At 52.9% G+C, this 22,764-nt stretch overlaps 2 protein-coding genes across 2 annotated transcripts; one reads left to right on the forward strand and one right to left on the reverse strand.

Annotated features, from left to right (window-relative positions):
* The first annotated feature begins 4,873 nt into the window (after window positions 1–4,873).
* Window positions 4,874–11,530, forward strand: LOC141917192 (scavenger receptor cysteine-rich domain-containing group B protein-like). The gene is made up of 7 exons (XM_074810280.1): window positions 4,874–4,997; window positions 6,542–6,568; window positions 7,651–7,980; window positions 8,396–8,725; window positions 9,130–9,459; window positions 10,011–10,340; window positions 11,229–11,530. The coding sequence occupies exons 1-7, from the start codon at window positions 4,967–4,969 to the stop codon at window positions 11,261–11,263; spliced, it is 1,413 nt and encodes a 470-aa protein (XP_074666381.1). The 5' UTR covers window positions 4,874–4,966; the 3' UTR covers window positions 11,264–11,530.
* A 6,440-nt stretch (window positions 11,531–17,970) lies between these two features.
* LOC141917216 (uncharacterized) lies at window positions 17,971–22,399 on the reverse strand. Its single transcript, XM_074810319.1, has 8 exons — window positions 22,369–22,399; window positions 21,888–22,181; window positions 21,467–21,505; window positions 21,188–21,274; window positions 20,614–20,638; window positions 20,330–20,385; window positions 19,384–19,415; window positions 17,971–18,816 (listed from the first exon to the last, which is right to left on the reverse strand). The coding sequence occupies exons 1-8, from the start codon at window positions 22,397–22,399 to the stop codon at window positions 18,745–18,747; spliced, it is 636 nt and encodes a 211-aa protein (XP_074666420.1). The 3' UTR covers window positions 17,971–18,744.
* Window positions 22,400–22,764: the final 365 nt, after the last annotated feature.

Here is a 22,764-nt window from a genome sequence, read left to right on the forward strand (position 1 = left end):
AGGACACGCTGCTGCTCCCCATAACCCCTGCAGGACACGCTGCTGCTCCCCATAACCCCCGCAGGACACGCTGCTGCTCCCCATAACCCTCCACCAGCACCGCGGACGCCTCCAGAGGAGACCCAAATCTTGATCGATCCCAAGACAAACCCGTTGGCTATCTGGATCTTTGATTAACCATTCAGTGCCTGTCCTGTGTGTTTAACCAGCACATCCTATCCAGGCAAGATCTGAAAAAAAACTGGTGCAAAATGGATATTGATATTTTTGCTGCTTTATTTATTTATTTCTAATTTTCCATCCAACTGGGGACGATGTCCCATGGGATCTGCAGCAGCGGAGGAATTGCCCAGGCTCCTGGAAAGCGTGATGTGTTTGATTTCTGTCCCACTTCAGCACAAATGGGTTTTCTTCAATGAGGCTTCACTCCTCTAGTACTACTTTAATTAATTCTGAAGTGATAACTTTAATTAATTAACTAATTCATTCTAAATTGCTGTGGATTCTGGTTTGAGTAAGTTTCAGGTTTCTTTCTAAAACCTTAGCGCTGAAGAAATTAATTTATTCTATTCACACCTCATCACTGTGTTAGGATAGCATGCGTTCCTTCATTCTTAGCTTTTAAATATTATCTAATTGCTATTAATTCTGACATGACAAGTTTGATTTGGAATTGTTCCATGTTAATATTTTTAATACTTGGCAATCTTTATAATTACAAGCTTTTCCTTGAAGTTTAACTTAAATGCCCTGGCTGCAGTTTAAAATACTTTCTTTGCCTTTTTTTTTTCCTTTTCTTTTTATTTTCTCTTTTCCCCAGTAGCATGGATGGGTTTTTTTAATGAGAAAACTTAAAAATTTCTAAAACTGAATATATTAATTTCTGGTTTTCTCTGTATCTTAACTAACCAAACACTGCTTATAAAGTTTTAATACCTTTTAATATGATGAAATATGTATTTCTAAAATACAGATGATGCCATTTTTTAGCTAACAGTTCATCCACGCCAAGGTGTTTACAAACATATTTGTTATCTAATTATTTTTAATTATTTTTAATAATTACTTTTAATAATTAATGTAATAATTACTTAGGCTAGTATACCTACTTTTTAGAGGTAGACAAGCGTACAGTTATTTATTAACTGTGATTATGAAAGACCAGATAGATTTCTTTTAGGTCTGTTCTGAAGAATGTAGATACCCGCACGGATTGCAAAGGGAAAAAAAAATGGTAATATTCCGAGATTTTCCTTGTAGTTTTTAGTTTTGCTTAACTTGTTTCTTAACTCAAAGCAAGGAAGGTGGTGGGTAGTCCCAAGGGTTAATTCAATTTCCCTGCTTCCACTGCTAACCTCCTATGGGAGTGGGTTCACATTCCTCTTTGAAGTGTTTAAATATTTCTTAATCCTATTTTCTCTCCTGTTTGCTTGAAAAACAAAGCAGGATGAAAGGGAAATTGCTGCTTTAGTTGGCTGTCTTAAAAACCAACTGTCCTATGCCCCAAAGCCAATATTTACTTCTCAAACACTCTGCAAACACCAACCCGGTTCTTACTGAACTTCCTTTTTGTCAGGACGCATCACTCCTGAGATTGGAGGAGACGATCCTTGAATAGGAACCAGTTTCCTTGGGCCCCTCTTGCCTCCAGGGCTTTATTCTGTGTTACTCTGCCAAGCAGATCCCTGAAGAGGCCGAAGTCTGCTTTCCTGAAGTCCAGGGTAGCGAACTTGCTGTGATCCCTCCTTGATGCCTTAAGGATCTTGAACTTCACCATTTCATGGTCACTGCAGCGAAGGCTGACCTTGAGCTTCCCCCCTCACCCCAGCCCCTCCTTGTTGGTGAGAACAAGGTCCAGCATAGCACCTCTCCTCGTTGACTCCTCTATCACTTTGAAAATGAAGTTCTCATCAACACATTCCAGGAACCTCCTGGATTGCTTATGCCCTGCAGTGTTGTCCTTCCAACAGATGTCAGGGTGACTGAAGTTCCCTATGAGGACCAGGGCTTGTGGATGTGGCCCTGCTCCTCTCTGTCTATAGAGGGCCTCATCCACTCGGTCTACCTGGTCGGGTGGCCTGGAGCAGACCCTCACTGTAGTGTCTCCTGTCTCTACCTTCCCTTTACTCCTGACCATAAGCTCTCGGCTGGCTCCTCATCCATCCCCAGGCAGAGCTCCATGCACTACAGCTGGTCATTGACACAGAGGGCAATCTGCCCTGCTCGTCTCCCCTGCCTGAATTTTAGAGGATTTGGCCTACATTCAGTTCCTGGAAAAACATTGAGCACAAAGGCAATACTTCTATTTGTAGCCGCCTAGAAGATAAGATGCAAAGTCTTACCAATGAACACGGGTTTGTTGGGATTAACTATCAAGTGAGTAATCAACTGTACAAATACAAACCAGGAATTACTGGCTGGACTCACGGCAAGCGGGAAGAACCCAAGGATCAGTATCAAAGCACAACTGGCTGTAGCTCAGCAAGCCTTGGGTATTGCGAAAAAAGCAAACCTCACCTGAGACTTCTGGAACAGGGGGTCCTCTCGCATACGAGATGTCTGTGTGACTGTCATCTTTTCCCAGGAGTCCTGAGGTCTCTGCTGCACAGCAGTGGCTGGGAGTGTGCAGCAGCTTTCAAGAAGGGTGTTGGCCAAGTGTTGGCTTCCTGGAGACTAGCCAAAAGGGAGGCAGTAAGTTATCTAAGCACGGAAAACAGGACAGAGATGGAGAGATTGAAAATGTCCTCAGTGGGCAAAACTGAAAACTAAGCAAACAGATGAGAGCAGTCTTCAAATGCTAAAGTACAGAGCTCATCTGTATTCTCTCCTGTGAGGAAAGGCTGAGAGAGTTGGGGTTGTTCAGCCTGGAGAAGGGAAGGGTCTGGGGAAACCTTATTGCGGACTTTCAATACTTAAAGGGAGCTTATAAGAAAGATGGGGACAAACCTTTTAGTAGGGCCTGTTGCGATAGGACAAGGGATAACAGTTTTAAACTAAAAGAGGAGAGATTCAGACTAGATATAAGGAAGAACGTTTTTACGGTGAGAATGGTGAGACGCTGGAACAGGTTGCCGAGACAGGTGGTAGATGTGCCATCCCTGGAAACAGAATCACAGAGTCATCTCGGTTGGAAAAGACCTTGAAGATCATCCAGTCCAACCATGAACCTCACGCTGACCGTTCTCAACTCCACCAGATCCATCAGCACTGGGTCAACCCAAAACATTCCAGGCCAGGCTGGATGGGGCTCTGAGCAACCTGACCTAGTTGAAGATGTCCCTGCTTATGGCAGTGGGGTTGGACTAGATGACCTTTAAAGGTCCCTTCCAACCCAAACTATTCTGTGATTCATCTGCTCTCAGTTGGATGCAATGCTCTCTTCCACCATACACAGCTTTGATACTGAATTTAATATGGACCTGACTTTAATGTGGACTGATGCGTGTCTTTGAGAAGGCCATGGTCCTCCACAGGCTGAGATTTGTATTTATTCAGGCCTGATTTTCTGGCCCATCACTTTCAGTTTTCATCTGCTGGACCAGCTGTTGCAAAGAAAAGACTTGCTACTACTACCCTCATTCATCTTCCCTGTGAGTTGTCACCCACTCCTACTCTCCATTTCTGCCAGGGGTGTTCTCTCCTTGTCTGTCATCTCCAGAGGGTATCTCCACACTCTTCCTTGGCATGGGGAAGACAAAGGAGGTGTTGCAAGTAGTCCCTGGTTTGTACAGTCTAAGAAGAGGAGTTCCTCAGAGCTGCGCAAACTCTTTTCTGTCCAACACACACTCCCTTGGATGAAAGATATTCCTGTGTGTTAATTTTTTGGTCGTTCAGCAGTAAAGTATATTTTCTGTGTGTTCAGCTGAGCTGTTTTGCACCTGCCTCTGAGGTTCCTAGACGATGCTGAGCTATGGTCCTGTGGGCCCACCTTGCCCAGATGGCTAGTGCAAATGCAAAGAGGGGGTTGAGGGTTTTGCTGAGTAGTGGAGGGCACGGTGCAATTCTCCTAGCATCACATCTCCTTCCCTTTAGGATATCCACCTCATCAGCCCGCCCTGGGGCATCTTCCCCCTTAGCCATCTCCAGTATGGGTGTCTGAATCTGACACCCAACTGCAACTGCCTTCTAGGAGTGCTTGATTGTCTCTGCTGAGCATACAAGGTGTCTAAATGCATTTTTCCAGATGGAGAAGTTGGCACAAGGTAGATCCCACCCCCAGCGGCAGCAGCATCATACCTCTGCTCAGCCGTGTGACTGTCTGGGTGATTCAGCCTCACAGGGGACCAGTGGGCTTGGCTGTCCCATCCAGGGACAGCATCCTGCGGCTTGCACATCTGACTCTGTCAAGACCAGGAGGAAGTCTCACACCAACTGAAAATTAACTGGATTGTGAACACACACAAACCTTGCAACCAAATTTCATGGAGACTTCCTGTCTCTTGGGACAAACATGGGAGAAAATCTGGAAAAAACTATCAGGTTTGGAAGACGCCGCTTTCAGCAGGGGAAAAGGTTTCTTACATCTTCTCGTGCTGTGTTAGCAGCATGGGGTCATACCCATCTTCCCAGCTAAGCCTGGGCACTGACCTATTCCTGCAGCTGCCTCAAGCCAGTCCTGGAAGGCAACTTGCAAAACCCTGTCTCCCCCCATCCCTGCAACTGATGCTCCAGAACTGACTGTCCTGAGAGGACTTATTTGCTCAGCAGGTTGCCGAAACAGCTCACTTTCACAATCCCGCGGCTTACGTGATGCGCATGGCACAAGAGTCACTTCCTGGCAGAGCCTTGGCTTCTCGTACTTGCTGGGCACCTGCCACGGGGAACGGAGGGAGGTTTTTGGGGTGGAGGGGAGGAGTCGCGACAAGGGAGACTTCTCAAATAGCCAGTCCCTTGGGTGCATGTCCTGCCTCCTCCCTGCCCTCCTCTCCCGTGGAGACGACGAGTGCACAGTATCTTTGCCACCAACATGAGGCTTGTCCTCCTGGCATGTCTCTGGGGTAAGTGAGGTGGGATTTTTTTTTTGCTTTGCTTTTGGCTTGGCATCTCTTTGCCAATGGTTCTCCTCTTCCACTATTGCTTCTTCTACAGCCCATGGCACAAAGCAAATGGGACATTGCAAGGAACTGAGATGCAATTGGTGGTATTTGATCCATGTCTGATAGCTGAGTGTGGACACTCAGATCCCCTCAGATGTCACTAGACAGCCACAGGTGGACAGCTGGGTGCTGCCCCACCAATACCTAGACACCTTGAGAAGTGTGTCATCCAGGAACTGAATCCCATCCCTCATGAGCAAAGACAGCAGCACACAAGGTGGAGTTCCCTGCCCCTGTTTCTCTCCTGTGGGTTCCTAGTCTCTGTGGGTTCATAGAATCACAGAATGGTTTGGGTTGGAAGGGACCTTTGAGGTTGTCTAGTCCAAACCCCCTGCAACGAGCATCTTCAACTAGGTCAGGTTTCTCAGAGCCCCATCCAACCCGACCTTGAATGTTTCCAGGGGCGGGGCATCTACCACCCCTCTGGGCAGCCTGTTCCTGTGAGTCACCATCCTCATTATAAAAAAATTCTTCCTTAAATCTTCCTTTTCCCATGCATCAGGGATAAGGCCAGACCTGGTGGCAATGGGCAGAGGCACTGAGTATGCTCGGTGGCTCTGGTACGTGGACAGGCACTTCAGGCTCCCAAGATGATATGTTACCTGAATGCAACTGGAATTTACAGAGAAAGGGGATAACCATTAGGCATCTCAACCCATAAACTTTAAAAGTAGCTAAAAACAAAAAAAAAAAGACAGATGGAAAAAATACTTATCTGGGCAATAACACTAATGCTTGTCCTGGTGTCAGCAGTTCTGCCCCTGCCTGAAGCTGTTGGTTAGTGCTTGGGATCTTGCCCAACTGCTGTATTTAGGAGAAGAAATTCTTGTTTGTGTTCAGGTCTTCTTTGCTGTTGACCTTCTACAGTGGGCACAAAGTCCCCTTCTCCTGAGTTTTCAGGAAAAACAGATCCTGGCAATTTTTCCTCAGGCTTTCCCTCTCAGCGTTTACCTTGACCTCTAGTCTAATATTAGAATAGAATAGAATAGAATAGAATAGAATAGAATAGAATAGAATAGAATAGAATAGAATAGAATAGAATAGAATAGAATAGAATAGAATAGAATAGAATAGAATAGAATCGAATCGAATCGAATCGAATCGAATCGAATCTGTCTGGACACTGACTTTCAGGTGACTGAATCTGGACAAGAGGAATCCTAACTTCTCTGTTATGGTATTTTCACATTGTCTGCCCAAACAATATTTTTTTTTTTCCCGGTAGACTTGGGCTTTTTAAGCTTTTGTCTCCTTAGCTGATCGCTTTATCAAGAAAGTCCCACGGACATGCACTAGGATAGGCAAAGCCCATTGACAGCTGGGTTTGGGAGACAGAACAATGATGGGCTCTAACAGAGCTCACGGAGTCTTGTCTCGTGCCTGGTGTTTTGCTGTCCTGAATCTCACGAGACTCAGACTAACATCCCGTATTTCTTCTATTTCAGCTTCCCTTGCAGGAGTCCTGCTGGCAGGTCAGTATTTGTAGTCAGCACGCACAGCTATCATAAAGTGTCATCCAGAATGATGCTGTGTCTGATCTGGATATTTAAATATGCTGCTTGGGGCCAAGAGACCTTGGTCTGAAACCTGCTTCTGTGGCCAGTGATCTTCTCTCTGTAAACCACATTCTCTTGATTAGCTGATGGAGAAGACCTGCCTCTTTACCTCCCGTATGCTCTGTGAGGTGCAGCTGGTACATGCTGGAGATCTCTGGGCGAAAGGAGCAGTATGATCCAAAACACTGACAAAACAGCTGCTCATTTTAGCAAAATTAAACCATAAATCAGGATACCCTCGATGCTGGGGTCTGATCTCCATGAGATGGAGCAATGCCTGGTGTCCCCTTGGCTCCATGAGCCAGTGTGGAGGTGCTCCAGGGTTTCAGACCCTGGCACTTTTCAGTCCCTGAATTTCTCCCTCTACACCCCAGATCCGTGCAAAGGAACCAGGGTATCTTAGAGATCTCATTCTTGATATTAGGGTGGCAAACAGTGTTGTGATCGGAGGTTTGGCAACTGGAGCCAGGTTTTGAGAGGGATTGTGTGTCCTGGTGGGTTCAACAACAAGAACAGGACTGAGTAGGTCCTTTCCACTCCCGAGTGCTGATTGTCTGTAGGCCCACAACAACACCCAGCAATCACTGCCAATAGCTGAGCAAACCCAACTTGGGGAACGGGTAGAAATATCTCAATTCTCTACACCCTTCTTCTAGTCCTTGTAGCAGCATTTGCTGGGAGACATTGGCCTTAACTACGGGGAAATTTACCCAGAACCTGAATGCTGGAGTAGGTTTGAGGGGGGCTATACCTCTCCTTTTACAGCTGAAAATGAACCCTGTGATTTGTATCTCAGAACAGACTTGTGGTCCCACAAACACCTGCAGCTTTTGGCTATTCCCAGCTCGAAACCCAGTTCCCAACCACCAAAGATTTGGGATGCCAGAATACCCTGGGCTTTTCTTCCCCCCGGTTTGTCAATAAAGACAGACACACTGGGCAGAAGAAGCCCTCTTTCTCATTCCACACCTTCACCATGGGGTGTCTTCTCTCTCCAGAAGATGTAAACACAGCCAAACTGGAGATCCGTCTGGTGGGTGGCCCCAACAGCTGCTCTGGGAGAGTCGAGGTGCTTCACGAGGACGTCTGGGGGACTGTCTGTGATGACCAGTGGGATCTACGGGAGGCAAGGGTTGTGTGCAGGCAGCTGGGCTGTGGGACAGCACTATCAGCCCCTTGGGAGTCAAAATACGGGGAAGGGGATGGCAAAATTTGGCTGAGTGACATGAACTGCAAAGGGACAGAAGCGACCCTCACTGAATGCGAGGCGAAGCCATGGGGAGAGAACATCTGCAACCACGTGGAAGATGCCAGCGTGGAGTGCTCAGGTAACCTCTAAGTGTTTTCTACTTCATGCCACATTGTCCCTTCTGCCTCAGATAAGCCAGGGTGCAATTTCTGACCCATTCAGTTAGGAGGTCAGGCGTGCTGGATGACTTTGTTCAGCTCCACCTTCCTACCCTACTGGACCCAGAGAAGTTGCATCACAGCTCCTGGACCTGGAATAACCTGCAGAGCTGGGAGAGGACACAGATAGTCCCCTCCCTCCCCTGACAGCCTCCATGCTGATAATATTTTCCCTTCAACTTTTCTTCTTAAGCCAGAATTTAGGAAGGGAGCCTTTGACAGGTGTTTGGGATGAGCAGAGACAGTTTTGGTACATCGTGGGAGATTCTGCTTTCTCTAGGTGGTCAGTGGCACAGAGACGTGTCCCAGAACTTCTCCATCATTTGTTTTTGGCAGGAACAGAAATACCTGAGCCAGGGCCAGTCCGGCTGGTGGGAGGCCCGAACCGATGTGCTGGGAGGGTTGAGGTGCTTCATAAAGAACTTTGGGGCACTGTGTGCCATGACGACTGGGATATAAATGATGCCCAAGTTGTGTGCAAGCAACTGGGCTGTGGGGATGCGGTGCTGGCCCCCATTGGAGGCAAGTTTGGACAAGGACTTGACACCATCTGGCTGGATGATGTGAACTGCACAGGGGTGGAAGCTGCTCTCTCTGAGTGCCCAGCGAGGCCATGGGGGGACCACAATTGTTACCACAAGGAAGATGCCAGTGCAATTTGTTCAGGTAATCCTTCCATTCTCCCGCTTTTGCCAGCCATGCGTTAGGGTGTCCTTACAGTCAATGTGGGCACAACCTTGGACAGGAGCAAGGGTTCCTACAGAGCACTCTCCTACTGAGTTGGTGCTAACCTAACAGTCCTTCTGGTGGCCTGGGGTCCTTATGCCACAGAAGAAGGCTTCAGTCGGGGAGGTTCTCTCTTCTTTGCTCACTGGGGTGCTCTGTGGCCATTTTTCTTCAGCTCAGGCTTGAGATTAAGCCTGCCATTGTGCTTCTCGCATGTTATATGTGGAGAAAGCTATGGAGGAGAAGGTGCTGTGTGCAGGGCAGGGTGGGGATGTCTGGGGAAGAGCGGGGACACACACCAATGCACATGGACCTGGGCATGCCCTCTCTGGATGTGTCTGCAGACTCGGGGATCACCATCTCCACTTCAGTCCGCCTGGTGGGTGGCCCCAGCCGCTGCTCTGGGAGAGTCGAGGTGCTTCACAAGGATGTCTGGGGGACTGTCTGTGATGACCAGTGGGATCTACGGGAGGCAAAGGTTGTGTGCAGGCAGCTGGGCTGTGGGCCAGCACTATCAGCCCCTCGGGAGTCAAAATACGGGGAAGGGAAGGGCCAGATCTGGCTGAGCGATGTGAACTGCACGGGGACAGAAGCATCCCTCACCGAATGTGAGACGAAGGCGTGGGGAGACAACATCTGCAACCACGTGGAAGATGCCAGCGTGGAGTGCTCAGGTAAATCCCCCTCCATCACCCATCCTGCACATGCTGGGCAGTAGGATGGGCAGATCCCTCCACACACGTGCCCCCTGCCTGAATCAGGACTGGTCCTGAGCCCCAGTGCAGCTCTGTGGTGTCTGCTGGTGGGAACAAGAGAGGGACACGGATGGTTAACTCATCCCATCCCTGGGTGCAGTGCTTGCCCAGTGACCCAGGGAGGACACGTGGATGTAGCTGACCCGGGGGCAGCATTAAATTCTCTCCTACCTGAGACTGCTCTGGTCCCTTGTCCCGCCTCTGGGCTGCAGGGTGATTACCATCAGCAGGCTCCTTGAAGCAGACAGACAATAGAGCCTGCAGCCATCCATGAAGACCAGGAAAGCTTCCTCCTGCCCTTTTCCCACAGCCCCTCTCCCGGGCTTTTCTGTCTTCCTTCCCACCCCAGAGAAGCCCTTTCCATATCTCCAGTGTGCTCAGAGACACCTGAGCCTCTGCTGAGCAGACAAGCCTTCCACAGGTGGTGGGATGTGTAGGACTTAACATTTATTTTTTGGGCACTGGTGCAGAGGTGGATGTGCCTGAGGTGGGGCCAGTCCGGCTTGTGGATGGCCCAAACAAATGTGCTGGGAGAGTCGAGGTGCTCCACGAGAACCGGTGGGGCAGCATCTGTGATGACCACTGGGACATGAAGGACGCCGAGGTGGTGTGCAAGCAGGTGGGCTGCGGATCACCGCTGTCAGCGCCAGGAAGCGCCCACTATCGTCGAGGGTCGGACATCATCTGGCTGGATGATGTCGAATGCAAGGGGACAGAAGAGAGCATCTTTGACTGTCAGGCCAGGCCGTGGGGTGAACACAACTGCTATCATGGGGAGGATGCCAGTGTTACTTGTACAGGTAATCCATCACCGTGGCATCTGAAGTGGTGTGGGGACAGGGCCAGACTCTTCTAGCAGAGCCAGCAGGCTGGACTGCAGGGTACAGAAGGGGAATTACAGGGCAGGAAGGGTCCCCCCAGCTCAGGATAATGCTGGTGGAGGCAGGGAAGTGGATACAGGAGGGAGCTGTAAGGAATATAGAGCATCTGGTTAGGATGGATGTGATGGGACCAGGTGGTGGGAGAGGGTCAGCAGCAGAGCAGAGGCAAACACACCGCTGACAGTTTGACTATGGGATGGATTCCTCTGTGGAGATGCTGACAAGGAGGCTTTGTATAGGGTGAAGATCCTAAAGGGCAGAAAGAGGGAAAGTGGGGCAGGACAGGAGGTAATGACAAGCATCAGTGCGGGCAACAGCGTCTGGGGCGAGATGCATCTGTACTGGTGCATCATCAATACTCAGTAAATGTCTGAGTTGGACTCTCTGAAGCTCTTGGGAGCTGAGTTCCTCACTTCTCATGCCCTGTTGGACAGACCCTGCACGGCTGAAGGGAGGAACCCTGGGGGTCTTTGGCTGGTTTCATTATGGAGGAGCAGGGCTGTAGGGTCTTGGCTTTCACCTGGGTGCTGCACAGGGTCATGCCATCAAGACCACGTGCTGCAGTCCTCTGGATCAAGTCGTGCATTGTGCCACAGGGTCGGAGTCTGCACTTCACACAGTCCTGTCCTGGCTCCAACAGCCCTGTCCAAAGCTCAGGTGCTGGGTTCCTGACAGCCCCAAATATGTGGGTAAAACCCAACCTGCGGACCTTCTTCAGGAGCAGTCTTTGTCGCTTCTAACAGGCAATTCTGGTGTCAGACAGTTCCTGGGAGCAGATAGTGCTTTACCTTGCCCCTTTCTCTGCAGTTAACAAGAAACTGGAGGATCCAGAAGCACCGTGAGTGCCCGACTGGCCCCACTGGCCCATGCTCATCTTGCCACAGAAAGACGTGCCAGCAAGATTCAGCTGAGGAGACAAAGGGCAGGGATATTGCAGAACCACCAGTGTGCCATAAGGGGATCCAGGGTTTGGCAAAACCGTTCTCTCCCATCCTTTGAAAGATCTACAAACTTGGTTATAACTCCAGTGATGGAAAACTCACCTCAACACATTATTCCCACTGAAAAGCAAATATCACAAAGTATCAATAAAGTGCCCCTAAAACTGAGCATCTGGCTGTCTCATAAATTGCTCATGGGCCTCTGCTGCCTGAACACACACCAGGCAACTGTTGGTCCAACATGATGAATATTTATGTGAGTAATGAACATGATCGATATTTATACCAACCAGCATCTCAGATCCGCAGAGAAACATTTGCCTCCACTAACATTCAGGCCAGTAACAAGGGCAGCCATGAGAACCTTGGGAAGGGTATTAAACATTGCACAAGCTTGTCTCTGAAGGGTGATGGTGATGTCTCCTTTTGTTTGCAAAATTTTAGACTTGTTTCCTAATAATTTGTAATGACAACAGACAGTGCAGTAGAAGTATTAGCATTCAAAATAAAACAGTTAATTTTCTCAAAAATCTATAATGACTTTTTGTATTGAAATATTTACATAATTGCAGCTTCAACTTGTTCTCTGCAATTCAGCTAAACAAATTCTAGCAGGCAGCCCAAACATTCCCACTTTATGTCGTTATGAAGCTTATATTTTTTAAAAATATCTATGCTCTCTACATATAGATTAATAGATATATAACTATAGATAAAGAGAGAGGCTGTGTGTACCCGTACACATAACAACTTTTCAATTATCTTTTCAGTTGGAATAGGGAATTAATCTTTGCAAATGTGAAGTTCTGAGTGCGTTTTCCAGCTCTAGTATTCACAATTGCATAAATCACCGCTATATTATTAGAACGGTCGCCTGCAAAGCATCTTTCAGCGTATGGTTAAAAGAATAGTGTGTGGTACCAAATGCAGAGTAGGAAAAAAAATGTTATTTTACCCTTCTGAAAGCTGTCCTTCTCCTTTTCTGAAAAACAAAGCAACAAACCAAGAAATAGAAGAGCATATTACATTTTTTAGAACATGGGTTCCCCTCCCTGCTGGCATCGCCCTGGCAGAGGTGGCCTGGAAAAGTGCCGAGCTGAGGGTGGCTGAGCCCACCGGCCCCTGGCCAGGTCCAAGGCGGGGGGTTGTGCCTGGCCCCTGCACCCCACACCCACCCGCCTGTGAGTGCAGGGGGATGCTCATGGCTTTGCAAGGGGTCTTCAGGAGCCCGGCTTCTCAGGATCTCCCCTTAGAGGACAGTGGATCCCACCGCACAGGATGGGCTCAGCTGGGCTCAGCACCAGCGCAGCTCAGCTCAGCCACTGCTCCTTGCTGCAGCTGCTGGGTCTCGAGTGACCTTGCTCTAAAAAAAGCCCTCCCTTCCCCACGTCTGCTCTCTCAGCAGCGAGGTAGTCGCCTCCTGCACGCTCTGCATGCTCAGAAGTCGACCACACTATTGCTTGGCCAGACCACTCCTTCGTGCGCGCAGCAGCGGCTCTTATATTTAGAAATGAGATTTCCGTCCCGCTCCCCAACATCAACCCAACCGCTCCTTCCGAAAGACGTGTGTCCCCGTGACGCTTTGCTGGGCAGAGCTGCTCTTGAAGCAGACTTGGAAGCAGCAGCAGCAGCTGCAAATCTCCAAGCCAGGGGCCAAAAGGAGGTGGGGGCGAGCAGAGGGCTGGGGGCTGGACACTGGAGCGGCGCTTGGTGTGGCCATGAGCCCGCTGGCGTGTTCTGGACTGGATGATGACGAAGACAGGCTGCACCTTCCCAGCCCGCTTCGGAGGGCGTTTTCAGCACAGCCCGTGAGGCTCTGCAGTGCCAGCACCCACATTAGTGCATCTCGATCACCAAGCCCCTGTGGACACCCTGCGTGGATGAGGGGCAGGTGACGGTGGCTGCATCTCTCACCCGGGCCACCCCCTTGGGCTTCTCTGCTGGCGAGGAATGTCTCGGCAGGATTTGTTGTGCCTGGAGACCTCCCTGCCCCACACCAGCACCCCGGGACGTTTGCTGAGGCCTTGCATGCACTGGGCCTGCTCGGAGTGATGCTCCTTGGGGCTCTAGATCAGTGGAAGAGGTCTCCCCTTGCTCTTCTCCACCTCTGGTCTGGTTTTGTGAGGAAGGGTGCTGAAGTGGCGTCTGGCCAGACGTACCAACAGTGGCTTTTCTGTCAGCCAAGGTTTGGCTCCTCTGAGTCCCCTCACTTCCCGTGTGCACCTCCAAGATGAAGGCAGGAGGCATCACTTCCAGCCCTGCCTCCGAGCCTTTCTTCATGAGCTTGGCTCTCACCCTCCTTCCCCCTTTACCGGCGATGGAGCCAGCTTGCCTTCTGCTTCCCAGCCAAGTGCTCCCCTCCTGCCTCCACCCCAACCTTGCCCCTGAGCTCCCTGGCACACCAAGGGCCCAGATTCCAGCACTGGGAGTTTTACATCAGGGACCAACTTGGCTCCTGGGTCAGTGACAAGACATGTCGGTGTGGGATGTTTGAGACTCCGCGGGGGGAAGGTTGAGCCTGGGGTGCATGTGGAGGTGCTGATGCTCAGACCCCATCCCCAGCTCTCCCCCAGCCAGACACCCCCCCTCCTGTCTGCTGGGTGAGGGTTTCAGCCGAGTCCCTGCCCCACAGACGGGTGGGTGTGGGGTGCAGGGGCCAGGCACGGCCAACCCTTGGACCTGGCCAGGGGCCGGTGGGCTCAGCCACCCTCAGCTCGGCACTTTTCCAAGCCTGACATGGCTGTCTGAGGCTGCAGTGGGGATAGTGGGGAGCCCAGTGTACTGAGGACATCAGAGGGCGAAGGGGACAGGGATGTCTCCAGGCGTTCCAGCCCCGCTGGCACAGGGACTCCATCTCTCCAGCATGAGGGTGATGAGGAGGTTGGATGCCAGGAGGAGCAGGGCGAGGCCAGAGCGCAGGATCCAGACCCAGAGGGGCACGGCTGGCCCTGGAAGAGAGGAGGGTCACAACGTGGACAAGGCATGTCCAGGAGGAAGGAGATGCTGGGAAGGGCTCATGAGCAATCACTCACCTCTGGGTGGGAGCACTGCCTTGTGCGAGGGGCTGCTGCCTGTCAGAGAAATGCAGACATTATCAGTGTCACTGTCCTGTGCTGGGACCATCCCAGACACCAAGCAGACCCCCCAGCTCATGTCTGGCTTCATCGAACTTCAGGGGGACCACCCAGCTCATGGAAAGCTCTCACCTTTTCTGATGTTTCCTTGTAAAGGTAAAGGGGGGACCTGGGAGCATCCCTGGCACAGCCAAGACTTGTTGGCACCCTGAAACCTGGCTGTCTGTTCCTGGGCACTGCCAAGACACACGTCAGCATCGGAGGTGAGTGCTGGAGAGGGAGGGGGAACGTTTGGCAGGGGATCTCTCTGTACAGCATCCCTCAGTGGAGACGAGACACTCAGCCGGGTTAAGGACGCCCTGCCCTGCGTGCCCCAGCACACAGCTCCATCCTCAGAAGAGCCACGTGGTGACAAGTGCCCTGTCCCTTTGGCCCACACCGTTGTGCCACATCTCACCTCTGACAGCCAGGTGCTGGGGAGCGCTGAGGGCAGAGCTCCTCACCCAGTTTCTCTCGTTCCTGTGCTGGTACCCACACTCGTATGTCCCTGCGTTCCCCAGGGTGACGTTCAGCACCAGGCTGTGGCTCAGTTTCCCCTGAAGGGCTTTCAGGCTGTACTTCTCCACCCCATCCTTGCAGAAAAAGATTCGGGTAGCGGGAGACTGCAGGCCAATGGAGCATTGAAACAAAACCCGTTCTCCTTCCCGAGCACCAAAGGTGTTCAGGACGAGCTCAGGAGCCGGGAGGTCACCTGGGGAGATGGCACAGGGATGCCCCGAGCAGCGTTAATGTTGCTGGGGCTGCAAAACGCCCCTGGATGTGGGAGGGAAGAGTCTCCTCTCCGGCATCCACACACGGGGAACAAACCCCCTCTCTCTCGGCCCATTATCAACCCCCACACACCTCCCTCATCTGCCCCATTGCTCTGCTCACATCACCTGGGGAGCTGCAGGTGTCCTGGGTGGTCATGGTGGCACCTGCACCGTGGGGCAGAGAGGGTTTTGTTTAGAGGGGCAGAGACCCGCACACCGCCGTGCCCCTGCCCTGATCCCCGCTGCCGAGCCCTTTGCTGGGCAAACACCTTCCCGCCCGTGTGGCTCCATCCTGCATCTCCTTCGTCTCCTGGCTTGACACCACCCCAAGCCCATTTTGGGTGGGTTTGTGGTTCCAGGTGGATGCTGGCGGCTCCCTAAAGCACTCCAGCATCTACCAAGTCTCAGGCTTGACCTGACCTCCCTTAGAGGTGTTGGGAAAACGTGCCCTTTGCTCAGAGCTGTGCCGTAGCTGGAGGAGGCAATCGTCTTCCCGCCCTCATGACAACAGCTCTGCCCCTCATTGCTGCCCGGCTGCTCCGCTCGCCCTGTCCCCATCCTCCCCTGTCCTGCCCCGCTCGGCAGCCCTCCGGTCCAGAGCGCCAAGGCAGAGAAATGCCCCGACTCACCGAGCAGCAGCAGGAGGAAGGCAGGGCCAGAAGGACGCAGCCTGGCACAGCCCACCTGCCCCAGCATTTTCTGGGGTGCTGCGGGAACACCCTGTCCTTGAAGTGTCGCTCTGCTCTGAGCTGGGGATGGCGCTTCAGGAGCTGCCTGGCCCGTGGCTTGCAGCGCGCCTGGGACGGGTCCTGCTGCATTTCTGTGGCCAGCAGAGCCTTTCCCACAACGAGAGGCTGTGACGAGGGGGGCCCTGCCCCAGCCCCCACAGTGGACGCTGCAGCTGCAGAGCCCCCACTTCCGTTTCCGTACGCTCAGACTCCGGAGCACGAGCCATGTTTGCCTGTCCCTGGGGGAGCATCGTCCCTGCAAAGCCCTCCTGCCCCTTGTCCCCCACTCTGCTTTGCATCGTCGGGGCTGGAGCTGCCCCAGCCGCTCATGCCTTGGGCTGCGCCTGGTCATGCAGAAAGTATCATCCATGGGAATGACCCCAAAGGCCCCACTGCTGTGGCTGGGCCCACACACCCTCAACGTCTTTCCCCTGCTCTCTCCACCCAGCTTGGGGATGCTGGTAGTTCTAAGGAATCTTCTGCTGACAGCAAGAGTTACTGTGACAACCCTCCACCCACCCTTCCCCTCTCAGCACTGGGCATGATGTCCTTCTCTTTCGGAGTCCTTGCATACAATATAGAAATAAATATTCTTTATATTCTCAATTATTTAAATGTCAATAAATTCTGTCCTCACTAAATATTCCCAATCCAATCCTGATATCTACTCTGGAAACCCGGGGCTCCTCCCTTCCAAACCTGTTTTTGGCTGTCTCCAGCATCCTGCTGGTTGTTGGACACTACCTCAGGTTCTCCCTCCAGATGTCAACAGAGTCGGACTGGGCAGAGTTGAGGTGAGTTCAGCTCTTGATGAGACTTTCAGGCTGTACAAGTTCTTCTTGGCTCCAAGACGTGCAGATTTAGGGGAGGAAAAGGCCAAAACCCCATGGTGCAGGGATTTTCCCACAGCTCTGCTGTGGCTGTCATTGCCCTCCTTGCACGGTGCCAGCCCAGCCCAAGGGTCTGTGGCCATGATGGGCCTCAGGAGGGTGAGGCTGCTGCCTTTTCTGTTTTGAAGATCTCCATGCCAAAGTGCTCTGAGCTTCACTGTACACCAACTTATGAGAAAGCCAGAGGTGATGCCACTGTCTTCTGAGTTACCCAAGAGAAGACAGTGCATTCACGTGGATCCTTCCTTGCTCTCTCTCTCTCTCCTCTGCAAGGATCTGTGGGCGTTTGCTGGACATTCCTGGAGGAGCTCTGGATGGTTCCTTCTTGTGTTGCAATTCTCACATTCCCCACCCAGTTGGGGCTTTAACTCTTCTGGATGAAATATTTGCTTGGAGAGACCTCAAAAGACCCCCAGACCCTTCTGCACTAAAACACCTGCTCCCAGCTTTGTGAAGATCTTCTTGTGCAGGCAGGGAACGCAGAGATGCAGAGACAAATGGGGAAAGCATGGAAGATCTGCCAGCTGTAAAGAAAAGCATGAAGATACATGCCAAAGGAGCTGCTGTTTCCTTGTGTGAGGAGAGGTCTTGAGTGAAATGCGCCCAAGAGCCACTGTCTGGCTCCAGGGGTTGTCACTGAAACCTGGTGCACAGGGCTCACACAGGGACATCAAAACCCAGCTGGCTTGGAAAGCTGCAAAGCTCTTCTTAGCTAAATCCTCAATATTAATGCAAACCTGTAGCTACCAACTGGTGATAATTTCGATGCCAGAACACAGGTGACCCTTGCATGGTATTTTAACACTCCAATGGCATGATCGGTTTTGGGTACGGTAAGGGCAACAAATGACTTTTGGTTGGGATTTAGGTTTGGGAAGGAAAGCAGAGCCAAGATGAGAAAAGAGAGGCAGCAGCGGAGTGGGAACATGAAGCTTTTAGGGTCTGGTAGATGTCTCAGCTGAGCTCAGGGAAGAGGCAGTTCCCCTTCCTACCCCCGTGTCCCTCTACAGTCTCTTCAATCCTCTACGGCCAACCCTCTCTATCTCTAGGGCCATCTCTGGGCAGCTCAGTCCCATTCCTGAAGGGATGTCTAAGACAGAGGTGCAGTCAGTGATAGAAATCCATAGGCGTTTATTCTTCATTTGAGCGAAAGCAGATCATCATCACACATAGCTATTAACAGAGAGGTGCGAGCACATCAGCGCCTCTGTACCGGTGTACCCGTATGTCCGTATGAGCTTCTGTCTGGGTTGATGTCAGAGCTCGCCCGTGCTCGTGCCACGCAGTTTATTTTACGCAGTGGGATGGAGAAGTCTTCACTTGAGGTGTTCACGTATACATTTACAAAATTTGTAATATATTTTATATGTCTTTATAGACCATACATTGTAAATACATGTGCAAGTCATTCATAGACTTTTGGTTCAAGTCATCCAGGATACAAGTCTGATGTGTGTGGAAAGGGCTGGGTGTGGTGGAAGGGCGGGGTGTGGCCCTGTTGGCATGGACAGGGCTTGTGGGTGGGTGTTGCCCTCCCAAGCCAAGCGCTGGCAATTCCCCAGCAAGAACTGGTGAAGACGAGCGAAGGGGTTGGCACACAGCAGGTTCCTGGTGACGGGAGCCTGCGAGGGTGCCTGGAAAACGCGATCTGCCTGGTGGGTGCAGATGGGATTGGGAGGGGAAAGGCGGCGAACATGGTCTGCTGAGGAGCTGGGGGAGCATCCCCAGGGCTCCCAGCACAGCCCCTCCCCGTGACAGCAAACCCTGAGTAAGCCCAATGTGGACACACCAGCCCCACTTCGCTGGCGCAGGAGCTCTCTGCCAGAGAGAAAAGGCCAGCGCGGACAATTCCCCCCGTGCCCTCGCCGTGCTGGAGCACTATCTGGGCTGGCTGCGCGCGTGGTTCACCATGGCGTACGCTGTGGTGATGTTCGTCTCTTGCACACGAGGCTTTCGAGGGAAAATTAAACCATGTTATTTCATTCACTGGCTACAGGCCCTGCGCTAGCCTCTGGCCCTGGGCTGCAGGAGCGCTGGAGGGAGCTGTGCCCTGTGGCTCACCAGACTGGGTTAACAAGGCAGCAAAACTAATAACAGATTTGGGGTAGTACTGTGTTTCTCAGTGGCCCCTTGTTTCTTTGGTGTTGCTTTCCCACAGATTAGGGTTTCAGGTTTTTTTCTCCGCTTGAAAAGCCCCCAAATTTTACATCAGGCATTTAGCCATGAACCATTCTTCCAGGGAAAGTGTTTGCAGAAGATACCAAGAGAAAATAAAAATTTACTTGATGGGAAAAATATCTTCTTGTTGGAGAAGTGTCGCTCTCTTCAAGCAGAAAGGGCCATCAGGGGAGGCGAGACATGGGCAGGTGGACACAGAAGTAAATGTGTTTTTCTCTGAGTGCATCCCATGAGTTCGTGGTGGGAACGGCCCCGTGGGACTCTCCAGCCCAAGCCACCAGTGCAGACCCCGCCCTGCCCACCCCACCCCTGGGGGCCCCGCTCTCTGCCACGACTCACCCTGTTACATCCAACGTGGGCAATGGTGGAGTCTGGTGGGGGCAAAACCGCACTGTTAGCCCTTGCTTCCCGTTCTGGGGAGGGATGTGACCCACCCTGCCTTTGAACGGCAGATCCCCTGGGGTCAGGACTGAATCCCCTGTCCTGTTTCCCCCCTAATTTCACCCCGCTCTCGGCAGCAGAGCAAGCTGCCCTTCCATCTGTGGGTGCAGGGGCACTGGGGTTTGGCTGCGTTTCCCCCAACCCACGGCATTTTCCCTCTTTGCCCAACCAGCAGACTCTTATCTGCCGCTCGGTGCCTGCGTGGAAAACCAAAGTCACCCTGCAAATAGACCGATGGAGACGGATGGTGGGGAGAGATCCCCCTTCCCCATCCACAGCACGCCCCTTCCCTGCAGCCTGCAGTTGCAGAGTTAGCAAGGGGAGGTTCTGCCGTCGCCCATGAACGGACCCACACCCTCAGCTGCTGCACTCTGCTTTGAAGCAGAAATCATGGCAAAGGGAAAACGTAGAGAGGAAAAAGCACCAGTCCCGGGGGGCTGGACTGCAGCCCGGGGTCCGAGTGCAGGGACGGACCTTCCCAGGAGATGGGTTTGGGCTGCTGTCACCTTCCTTCTGCAGCAGAAGCTGGTCTGTGCGTGCAAGGAAGGAGCGGGGCACAGCACAGCCAGAAATCCGCCCTTGATCAACGGGCAGATGTTTTGCATAACCCGGTGGGACTGCACATGGATTTGGGAAAGGTCCTGCAACGAGGGGAGGGGACGGAGAGTGGGAAAGGGGGTTTGGGGCGTTTCCCTGCAACTCTGTGCAGCTGTGGAGAGGGCGGCACGGCCGGTCGATGGGCGCAGGGCTGCTGGCAGGGCCGGAGGGCAGCCAGCGGAGGAGCAGGGGCCCCCCGCAGACAGAGGAGCCCGTGGCTCACGTGGAGGGGAGAGGTGGTACTCACACTGTATCTCGGTGTAGTTGGTCACTTCTGGCTCTTGGCTGGGAAGTTGCTGCTGCCTGGAGAGGAGGGGGAAAGGGTTTTGGGGTCCGTGCCCAGGCTGTGATGGGGCCAGCTGGGTCACTGCCATGGAGGATGCATCAGGTCCTTGGTTGGAACCAAGCTCAGGGCAAGCCCTGCTCCTCCCTTCCTCCACCCAGGGGAAGACACCCACAGACACTGGGTGCCTGGGATGCCCCCGTCTCCATCACCCTGCAGCCCCACAGCCATCAGGGTTTGCTGCTCACCTCTGGCATCTCTCTCTGCAGGCTGCTGCAAGGGAAAGAAGGGGAGAGGTGGGGGGCCAGTTACTGCACAGCCCCGGCATTGCAGGCACTGGGCTGGACGAGGAAGATGATGGGCTGGACCTCCACACCTCACTCAGGGAGGGACTTTCCCAGCCCAGCCTACGCATCTGTGCATCCTGCTTCCCCGAGTGGCTTCTCCCAAGCTCTCAGCAGCTGTGGACAGCCCAAGCGTTGAGGAGGAGCCGTGTTTGCTCCACTCAGGCCAGCTCGGAGACTCCCTCCTTGTGCCCAGAGGGCTGGGAGCAAATGCATGCCTGCCTGGGGCAGGGATGCATTTGGGCTCTGCCTCCCCACTCTGGCATCCAAGCACAATCACCACTGAGGAAAGCTCTTGTCAATCTCAGCACCTTTTCTCCCCCCAGGTGATAAAGGGAAGGCCTGAGAGACACAGCTTCCAGGAAACAGGGGGTACGGGCAGACCATCCAAAACAAGGAAGGGTCAGAGAGCAGCAGCCCTGCATCAGGGTGCAATTTTGGCCTTGAAGTTTACCCTCGATTTCCCCAAATCCCTCACCTTTTTTCACGACACAGTAGCTGACTGCAGCCAGCAGGAGGAGGGAGCCGGTGACCACTCCCAGCACGATGCCTGAAGAGGAGGGATCTGGGGGGGACAGAAGGTGTTGGGGAAGAGGAGACATCATGGGGAGTGCAAGCAGAGAGCAGGACATGCCCTTAGAGCTAAGATAGATCCTGTTTGATGAATATCCCCGTGTCCTGCTGTCAGCAGCCCAGCATCCCTCAGCGTGACACTGGGGTCACTGGGTGTGTAGGGAGGGAATCGCTCATCACTCACCCGTGGTCGATGGCCCTGCCTGGGAGCTGGACCCACTGCCTGGGAGGAGAAAGGGACAGGGTGAGAGTCTCCATCTCCCCCAGGTACTGCACAACTGAGCAACTGCTGGGACCCCCCCAATCCACCATATCTCAAGCATTGTGATAAATAAATGCAGGTGTTGCACGGCTCTGGCTCTGGATTAGATCTGGCACCACCACGCTCCCCTCCCCATGATGCTGGGGGCAGCAGAGGAGCAGGAAGCCCTCCCGTGCCTGGCAGGAGTTGCCCCCGTGGCAAAGGCTGGGCTGAACTGCACGCTGACCTCCAGCATCCCAACTGCCCGGGGACACGCCATGGGGCACGGCAGGGTCCCTGAACTCCTCTGGGTTCTGTGGAGCCCCGGAGTGGTGCCTGCCTGCGCCCCAGTGCCACATCTCACCTCTGACAGCCAGGTGCTGGGGAGCGCTGAGGGCAGAGCTCCTCACCCAGTTTCTCTCGTTCCTGTGCTGGTACCCACACTCGTATGTCCCTGCGTTCCCCAGGGTGACGTTCAGCACCAGGCTGTGGCTCAGTTTCCCCTGAAGGGCTTTCAGGCTGTACTTCTCCACCCCATCCTTGCAGAAAAAGATTCGGGTAGCGGGAGACTGCAGGCCAATGGAGCATTGAAACAAAACCCGTTCTCCTTCCCGAGCACCAAAGGTGTTCAGGACGAGCTCAGGAGCCGGGAGGTCACCTGGGGAGATGGCACAGGGATGCCCCGAGCAGCGTTAATGTTGCTGGGGCTGCAAAACGCCCCTGGATGTGGGAGGGAAGAGTCTCCTCTCCGGCATCCACACACGGGGAACAAACCCCCTCTCTCTCGGCCCATTATCAACCCCCACACACCTCCCTCATCTGCCCCATTGCTCTGCTCACATCACCTGGGGAGCTGCAGGTGTCCTGGGTGGTCATGGTGGCACCTGCACCGTGGGGCAGAGAGGGTTTTGTTTAGAGGGGCAGAGACCCGCACACCGCCGTGCCCCTGCCCTGATCCCCGCTGCCGAGCCCTTTGCTGGGCAAACACCTTCCCGCCCGTGTGGCTCCATCCTGCATCTCCTTCGTCTCCTGGCTTGACACCACCCCAAGCCCATTTTGGGTGGGTTTGTGGTTCCAGGTGGATGCTGGCGGCTCCCTAAAGCACTCCAGCATCTACCAAGTCTCAGGCTTGACCTGACCTCCCTTAGAGGTGTTGGGAAAACGTGCCCTTTGCTCAGAGCTGTGCCGTAGCTGGAGGAGGCAATCGTCTTCCCGCCCTCATGACAACAGCTCTGCCCCTC

Source organism: Strix aluco, chromosome 35, assembly GCF_031877795.1.
Source record: "Strix aluco isolate bStrAlu1 chromosome 35, bStrAlu1.hap1, whole genome shotgun sequence".
NCBI classification, from domain to species: Eukaryota; Metazoa; Chordata; class Aves; order Strigiformes; family Strigidae; genus Strix; species Strix aluco.